Genomic DNA, 9542 nt, shown 5'->3' with positions numbered 1-9542 from the left:
AGAAAACCATTAAAAAAATTCAAGAATAGTTGTTCAATTGTCGATTCTTTTGTTTTTTCAGACGTGGTTTTAAAGCAAATATTTTAATTACATGTTAAAGTCAAGCTCTTTAACATGGCATTAATGCAGGAGGTTTGCATGCTATGTTGTTGCTATTAACATCACAATGATACAGTATTTTTTTCTTTTTTTGCTAATCACTTCCTTTTCTTTTGTCAGCTACTTTAAAACTAAACTGATCTTTTTTTTTATTTGCACAGTGCAGTAAAGTACACAGCTGCAAAGTTTTTAATCGAAAAATTCAAATTACATCACATATCCAACTTCTGACAATTAAAAATACTTTATTACCTTCCTGTGCCACTAATGAAGACATAAAGTGTTCATTCAGTCGATTTATTGCACAGATTTGGCTCCAAAGTCCTTCTATTAAAACTGAAGTTTTGATGACAGAAATGATAAAAATGTACGTTTTTTTATTTCCTCTCATGTAAGCTTTACTATCAGGAACATTTGTGCTGCATCAGCAACAATAAACCCAGCCCAGATGGTTTTTATTCTACGTATCATGCCACGAAATCTGCATCCAGTGTTCAGATAAACTAAAAATTTCTTTGATGTAAATTAAAATAACATTTTAGAGGATACTTTTTTTTATTTTTAAATACATTTTTAATAGAATGGCATTCATGCTCATTTTGATGTGTGCTTCAAACATAATTTAAGATCTCCATCATGAAGGTCAGTCCACTTTCAGGGAGAAGACTGTGATGTAACTCCTGTTTCTTATTGACTCTGATCTAAAGCCCCAACAGCCCAGTTTTGCCAGGAATGACTCAAACTGAGATAACCGCAGGAACACCCTTTTCTTCTGAGACCTATTACTGCACAACAAAAGAGCTGGAAATTTTTAGTTTCCAAAACAGTCTGAACATCTCAGAAAAGAATAACAAATAACCACATAAAATAAGAAATTCTTAAAGTGTGAAGCACTATTTTGTCAAACAAAATCCTTTAAATTAACATTTTTTTAAATTTTTTTTTTTTAAATAGAAAAAGGAGAATACTGCTTTAAACATTACTGCATAGAAGTATGGTTCATAAATGGCGTGTCTTTCTACACCCACTTTTTTTTTTTCTAAGACAGTCCCTGCTGATCTGCAGGTGGATGTGCAGGTGCTGCTAATTTCTCCTGCTTTTGCAGAGTCATCTCTGCCAAAGATTCAGGAAAAGTCTTCTCCCAAATCATCTACAACAGAGGGTTTCATTTTTTCTGTCTATTTTTGTCTCATTGTCTCCCTCATTTGTTTTGTGTATTTTCTCTTTTCTTAAATTTTTGTTTTTTTTATCTTAACCTTGAAAAGAGAACACAGTGTTCCCCTGAGTGCACTCTGCTTTTTTCTTAAATAAAAAAGTCCAAAAAGAGATCCCCCTAAGAATTACGGCCAGTTTTGTGTCCTTATTTTATATCAAAAATACACTTTTGAGACCACACTAAATTCAAGCCATTTGATCCCAAAATAGGCTAAAAGGCCTCCTGTGTCGTGGGGAAGAAGTGAAAGCGTTGCTCATGGCAGCATCTTTGCAGCATGCATTGCAGAGAGGTGAAATCCTGCACAAGGTGTGTCCTGCAGTGGTGGGTGTGGCTAACATCTTCACTGCAGCAACTTCCACTGGATATCTGTGTGATAAAACAGGCTACGGGGCGGGGGGAGCGCACAAAGCATGGCACCTCACACATTTCGGGTGTACATGAATTCCACGTTTATTTTCCACAGAAGAAAATGGTGTTTTACGCTTTTCTCTCTGATCTGTTATAGGTTACATTTAAAACCGTTTCAATGAAAAATTGTAGCACCAGAACAGATGTCTATTGCCCATTCTTTGATAAAAATATCAATTTTGTGCTGTATTTTTCAGTGTTGATCAGCTTCGATTGCAGTTTTTTGTTTTGTTTTTGTTTTTCATATATAAAAAGACTAGCACTCCATTTCTTTTTCCAGTCATTTGCAAAATAAATTAGACATTTGTATATCTTGATTTTCTTGATTTGATTCACAACAAATACATTTAGAGCAAAATAAAAAATTGGTCAGTAGTAGGCATAATCCGAGCAGGGAATCAGCTTTCAGGATGATTATTGTTATAATAGATTTATATATATATATATATTTATATGTATACATATAAATATTTATACTATGTTTATATACAAGTATGGCACTTGATTACACAAAAGCAAAAAAGCAACAAAAAAAAAGAAAAAGAACACATCACAAATAAAAGCAGTGGGCGCTTTGGTGTGTCATAAATTAAGGAAGTCACAGACGTTTGCTTGCAGCAAATTCACCACATATTGTTTTGCAAGTAAGCGAATAAGCAATGGAATGGTTACATATGTTAAGGTTAGTGGTGCAACACAGGCAACAAAAAAATAACACGAATTAGGCTGATTTCAATCTAACCATATACAGAGGATTTATATATGGATATATAAATCTGGATGGTAGATTTTTCTCCTTAGAATGGTGCCATTTAGTTAGAATAAACGGGTGGAAAGGAAATGAAAAAGAAGTCTTACAACACTGTTAGGGCAGAAGCACATTTGGGTAAAAGATCAGGCTCTAGAGTGTGTTCACCTCTTAGTGCAATTTTTGCATTTTCTCTCTTCAAGTACAGCAGATCAGCCCACAAAGAGACACTCTGAACACATGGCCTCGATTTTTACAGAGTAGAAACTTTACCAAAAAAGTTGCATCAGTGCAATAATAAATGAGAGAACAAACGTGTCATCCACGCTTGCCACGAAAGTTCTTCAAAGGTCAACAAATCGCAAACAAGACTGATAATCAGACAAAGAAAATCTGCCCACTCATGACAAGAACTAGGCGTGCGAAGCAGTCCTTCATGTCCATCCTGGTGTGCTTCCATGCGTTACACATACGCAGAGTCACTGGACTGCGTGCGCCCGAAATTGGGCACACTCATCCGGGGCAAGTCTTTATTTCTGATCTCATAAATTGACTTTCTTCGGGCTTGCACACCCCGCACGGCCGTTTTGATTTTCCTCCAGCCCAAGTGATTGAGTTCTGCCAGGTTCAGCACCACGCAAAAGCCGCTGACCGCGAACATGAAGACCAGGAAGACCGTCTTCTCCGTGGGTCTGGAGACGTAGCACTCGACGTCTTTGATGCAGGGGTAGCGGTCACATTCGTACACGGAGGGGACGTTGAATCCATACAGGAAATACTGGCCCACTAAAAAGCCTATTTCCAGCGCGTTTCTGAAAACCACCTGGATGATGTAAAACCTGGAGATGCCCTCCTGACGCCTCATTTTGGACTTTGTAGTTCTCATGGCCAAATTGGGGATCTCTTTCACTTCCAAACAGTCCGGTTCCGCTTCTTTGGTGGAGTTCTCGGTGTTCTGAAGTACTCCATTGACTATGGTGTTCTTGATCTTTTTGCTCTCGTCTCGCTTTAGTGAATCTTGATCCTTATCTAATGTAAGATAGACTGTGGAGTAGCGCCGCTCCTTCTGCTTGGCAGACTGATGCACTGAGTATGTGATAAAACAAAGGCTCGGCGTGCACACCATGATGATCTGAAAAACCCAATATCTAATGTGTGAAATGGGAAAAGCCTTGTCGTAACATGCTTGGTTGCAGCCCGGCTGTAAGGTGTTACAAACAAACATGGTCTGCTCGTCATCATAGACAGTCTCTCCAACTATTGCTACGATTAGAATCCGGAAGATGACCACCACTGTTAGCAGGATCCTAAAAAGCAAGCAAACAAACAAAGAATGTGAAAATATGTGGAAGGATATCTGGAGATGACGTGGTGCGGCTGTGCGCTCCCCCGCTGCTCAATTTGGGGAGCTGTCCAGTGCTGAAACAGGGTGCTTCTTTCTTACCGTTCAGTCTTCACGTGTCTGTTTGTCAGTGTGTGATTGAATGATTATGACACGTGAACAGTCGATTGTACCTGTGTGAACATGTTCGTGGAATGAGGTGAGAACTCTCTTTCGGTCTCTTTCTGAGCGCACAACCACCACCAAACTCACCAACAAACACCCAATGAATAAATGAACACATGGGTTTTTCTTTTTGATGGATTTTTTTTGCAGCACCATCCCAGGCTCCTACAAGACAGCTGTCATCTGATGCACTTTGCTGTCTCGTATGGGAAGACGACAAAAAAGGAAAGCTACGAGACAGAAAAAATCCACAACACAGACACGAAGGACTTGGCACCATGCTACGAGAAGATCCTGGAGTCACAACACAGAAACGGGGGACTGGGAACCATGCTAAAGACGGTCCTGGAGGCTGCTGGGTTTCTTCGTTTGCTCTTGGTTTTTGCTGATCATCTTACCTTCCGATCATAGTAGAGTGCTGCTGGACAGCAGCCTCCAGGAGCCTCTCTAGTATAGTCCATTCCCCCATTTCTGAGCATCCGGAGAAGACGAATGATCAACGGTACTGTGTTCAAATTCCTCAAAAAGGGCTTTATTTCCTTTCAGAGTTCTCTTTGTTTTTGGTCGTTGTCAGGCTCCAAAGAGTCCGAAAGGAACTAAAAAAGGCACCCGTTACGGGATGCTCCTACTGCCTTCCTCCTGTCTCTGTGCGCTATCTGGTTGGATGTGTGCTGAGAGCGCAGCGCCAGGAAGAGTCCAGCTGTGCGTGCTGAGCGCTCCCACAACGTGGCCACGCCGTTCCTTGTCATCAGAGTGTGAGGGCTGATTACTGTAAGCCCTCCTATTTTCGATCTTCAGATCAGGTTGATAGGCTGGGCGCTGCGTCTGAATGGAGGCAGGTTGGATTTAATGTCTTGCCAGCGTTAATCCGCCCTTAAGTAGTCTCCCCCCTCCCATGCGTCACGTACGCACAGACAGGTCGGTGGAGCGCAAGCGGGAGTGGCAAGGCTTCTGATTTTTTTGAATTTTGGGTGTAGCATTTGGAGGATTCCGCTATGGGATGTTCAGCCCAAGATTTTTTCTTTGTTTTTGATGTGCATTGAACCTTTGTTTCTAACGCTTTCTACCAAAATTGTCACATTTACTTCTCCAATCGCATCCAGATACGCACGGTGTCTGCCCAATTTCCACAAAGCCTGTTTTTCCTCCTCTTTGTTCTACTTTGGGAACCCTGGAGATGGCTGTATAACAGAGCCAATCTTCTTTCCTGGAAGAGGCCAGCTTTGCGTGCCTTGGGGTTTCCCCCCTTCCCGACCCCGCATCCCCCCGCCCCCTTCCCATGTCACAAGCATGGATGGTAGCGCCGCTGCTTCCAGCTCGGGGAGAGATGACGCTGTTGTTTCAGTGACAGAGTGAAAGTACCATCCCAGTTGCTAATCGCTTTACAAAGCAGCCCTGCCTGCCTGCTTGCTTCTCCCTCTGAAGTTTAAAAATAGAAATGTTTCCCCGCCCTGCATATCTCCTGGAGGTTTCAACGTATCCAGTGTGAACATTTGAGATGGACTTTCGAGAATGCAAGGCTCCCAGATCCTCCACCCACATTTTTGCTCCAAAATAATCAATAATTTAATATTAGTTAAGATTTTCCCCCATTATCATCTCATTCCTTGGAACCCGAGTTTCCGTGTCACGTGATAGTGGTGTCGCCTTTAAATTGAAACTTGTTGGCGGGGTTAATTTCTCATGAGGTGGATCAGATGATCCTCTTGACTCGCTGTAATCTTTTCTAATTCAAATCTTCAATAACCTTTACGCATCCATCACGTGACGAAAGGGCAGAGCTATGCTGCTTCACGGAAAGAAAGCCGATGACAGAGTTAGCCAATTCTTTATAAACATATACATCCACAACCAAAAGTGAATTGTGTAAAGATGAGGATTGAGGACAAGCAAAAAGTGCTGAATTTGACAGAAAAAAAGGGGATGAGAACGAAGAGGATGCACACTATTGTGTCTAGAAGCACTTCCAGTGGATAATGGGGTCCAGATTCATTACATTCCGGTTTGCTGATCCACATCTGTTTAAATGTTGATGATGCAATAAAAGAGGAGTTTCCTCTTAGGGTGATGGGGGCAAAAATCTGAGAAAAAAAACATGCAGTTCAGTTGGCTCTTTGGTGTAGAACACAGAGGATCTCCTACTGAATATTGTTGTGCCACCGGAAATGACTTTGTCAGTCAGCACAGTTATATTGCACTTCATGGTGCTCTTATAGGTTGTTTCGGGAATTCCAGCAGACTCCTCGTGCCAACGGGGGAGGGGGGGGGGTTGGAGTGGGGGGAAGGAAGAGCTGAGTGAGGTTTGGCCCCCGCAACAGAGCGCACTTCTGGCGGTGTCTTTAGCTGCAGGGACAGGAGGTGCTGAAACGGACAGCTCCGCCAACAACCCAACATTACTGCGGAGTAAATTTAAATCCGCTGCTTCAGATTACACATGATTGTCTTTAGGTGATAAATCCGAGGTGGACAAACAGTCACCTTCAGCTGATGGTCACTAAGCACGTCGGGAAAAATATCACGTTTCAGTGTCCGTGAGAAAAGCTGACTTAGGAACTCACAAGGGAAACAGTGAGAAAAACGACCAATGATCACATTCTAATGTTTTGAGTTAAAAACATAAAAAAACCATGTAACGGTCTGATTTAAACTATAACAGAGAAAATAAAGGTGGCATTTATCTGATTATATTTGATATGGTTTCAAAGTGTGTAACTTGGTGAACAACGTGCGCAACAACTCATGCTGCTCAAAAACTAATGTTGATAATAGTATGATAACAGTAATATAAAAATATTTGAAAATAAAAATCATCATCGTAACAATCAGAGTGAAGCTTTTCTTTTTTTTATCTGTTTAGAATTGCCTTTATTTCTGGTAAGAAAACTACATTTCTTTGTCTTTATACGCACCAATGAATGGAAGCAGCAGTGACCCCAACGGAAACGCTGGTTACCGAAGGTGATGACCAGACCCTCAGGTAGCTCGTACCTTTTCTCACGAGTGGAGGAGGAGGCAGCTGTGGTCATCTCATTTTTAAAGTCTGGAGCTGACAAGCAAGGCCATCTTAACCCTTGTGCTATCTTAGATGACCCCACCCTTACATTGACGTGTTCTCCCTACCATGACAAAGGTGGAAAGATTTCATGTAATCCATGGACACCAGTGAAGATCAAAAATCATTCAGAGCACTGTCTAGTGGGTCTAGATGACCCAACTCCCAATGTTAAAGTGCCTATGATAGCACAAGGGTTACATGTGCTTCTTCTTGATGTCACAGAAAATTTCGTGTTCAACTAATCATAAAATTCGGATGTAATTTTCTTTTCCCTGTTTTTATGCTAATAACTAATATTTCCGCATTTAGAAAGCTAATCCAAGAGTTCACATTTAAGTCGTTTACAATTTAAACAATGAGACTGTTGTGACGAAGGATGTCTTGTGCTTCGTTCCAAACTTCATCGGAGGTGACTGCAGTTGATGGATCGGAGGGCAAAATCTTCATGGACTGGCAAACTGTGGGTCACACCATCACGGGGTCCAAAGTGAAGTGTTTATCCATATACTCACAACATGTTAAAATATCAAATTTTCTTCTCTACAGGCAGGGAAACCCAGACAGGAATGAAGACAACAGCCATGGCTGTTCCCACTTTAAAAGTTTACAACATGATTTGAGTCACTGAGTGGGGCTTCTGTCAGCACAGTGATCTTCAATGATTTGTGAGCTTCACTGGTATCCATGGATTACATGAAATCTTTCCACCTTTATCCACCTTTGTCATGGTAGGAAAAACACGTCAATGTAAGGGTGGGGTCTTCTAAATAAAGCACAAGGGTTAACTGCATTTACAGGTATTAAATCTGCAAACAAACAGACAAAAAAAGAAAGAAAAAATACAAACAAATATACAAACCAGAACTAAACAGTCTATTTTGATGGTTTAGTTTGTGACAAAAGTCATTCCAATGTGGCTCTTACTCCTAAGGGGATATGAAACGATCCATTTCAGCATTAGCAGAGCTGGTCAATCAGAAGTGGAAACTGTCAGATTTTCCTTAAAATCTTTATATTCACCATCCAGCACAAGTGCAAACTGGTGGAGTCAAATTTTCCCCTACATCACTTTTAATAGCTTCACCTCCCCTACTCTGAGGGCACCATGACAAGAGAGGGGAACTCCCAAGCAGACATCTGTGCTGGCACCGCCCATGTATATAACCCAGTAGATAAAGACAATGTTCTCTTTGATCATTTGCAGATGAGTCTCTGTAAAATCACATTAATACACCCTGTTCCAGGAATAACATCCGAAGGACAAAGACTGCAACAACATGGAGCAACACATGACAGCATGATGCACTTGTGTCAGAGGACATGTCAGAACATAGTCATAATTTATTCACTCTTAACAGTAGCAAACAAGCAGCGGTTGTCTTGTCGTTTTGTCCGATTGGCAGGATCTCTGCAGGCTGACAAAAGGAGAGATAACTTGTTCCTCACAGCTGCTGCTGTAGCTGCTGGACTCGTCTTCCTATTTTAACTTAGTCTCAGCAGAAAAGGTAGGGTATATAGTTAATAAGTCATACAGCAGGAGATGACACCGTCTCTGAAAACTGATTCTCAATAATCCAGTAGTAATTTGTGAAGACTGAATAATTCCTTTGAAAAAAATGTGTCATTTCATTTTGTTTTCTCCAACTTTTTTTCTCACGAATCTGCAATTGAGAAGGAAAAATGTCTATTTTCAAACCTCTTTGCATCAAAAATCTTAAAATAATAAAATTTGAATCCCTGGGATCAAAATGTTGGAGAAAAATAAATAAAATCTGTTGTTTTGTGACTAGTCAGATACTTTTCTTACTCTGCACAGAGTAAATCAAGACACAGCAAAGGGCAGGACTGTTTTACTTGAAGCAGACACTCTTCAAGCTCCAATTATTGTAAAAAAAAAAAAAAAAAAAAAACTACTGGCTGAGAGCAGTGGATTGTCCCACCACAAGGAGGACAAGACAAAAGGGCACAGCCAGCCATGAATCATATGTTGCTGTCACCCGACCCCAAGCCATAACCCTTCACTATGACTCTTTTTTTTGGTTCTTATGTAATGAATTGTGGGTTGTGGTCTGCTTTAAGCATCATTTTGTCCCAGTATTCAAACAATGTTAACATTTTTTGATCAGAGCCCAGTTAATTCTTTGGAGAAAAGCCCCTAAAAGAATAGGGGGGAAAGGTGGAGTCGATTTCGCCTGTGCCTGCCATCAAAACTGTGTCAAAAATACATTTATAGTGTAATTGTTCTTTCAAAGCAAAAGGATTTCCACAGTTGTGCAGTGGCATTGTGCCTGCAAAGTATTTTTCTGAAATGTTTTGTGAAGTCTTTTTTTTCTGTGAAAGGTGCAGGTTGGTGGCTGGGTTTCATCTGAATCTTCACATTTCCATTTTGGTCTTTGCTACTGAGACTAAATCTTTTTGGCACAATGATGATAATTCTACTACTCACAGCCCCTCTGGAGATTGGCTTCATGCTCATCTGTAGAGATGAGATAATAAGGAAAAATTCTCC

General features: G+C 40.8%; 1 protein-coding gene across 1 annotated transcript; it reads right to left on the bottom strand.

Annotated features, from left to right (window-relative positions):
* Nucleotides 1-1740: 1740 nt before the first annotated feature.
* gjd2 (gap junction protein delta 2) lies at nucleotides 1741-4900 on the bottom strand. Its single transcript, XM_004082196.4, has 2 exons — nucleotides 4377-4900; nucleotides 1741-3778 (listed from the first exon to the last, which is right to left on the bottom strand). Exons 1-2 carry the CDS (start codon nucleotides 4445-4447, stop codon nucleotides 2935-2937), a joined length of 915 nt encoding a protein of 304 aa, XP_004082244.1. The 5' UTR covers nucleotides 4448-4900; the 3' UTR covers nucleotides 1741-2934.
* Nucleotides 4901-9542: the final 4642 nt, after the last annotated feature.

The sequence above is a fragment of the Oryzias latipes genome, chromosome 22, assembly GCF_002234675.1.
Source record: "Oryzias latipes chromosome 22, ASM223467v1".
NCBI classification, from domain to species: Eukaryota; Metazoa; Chordata; class Actinopteri; order Beloniformes; family Adrianichthyidae; genus Oryzias; species Oryzias latipes.
This window is presented reverse-complemented; position numbering and strand designations above follow the sequence as displayed.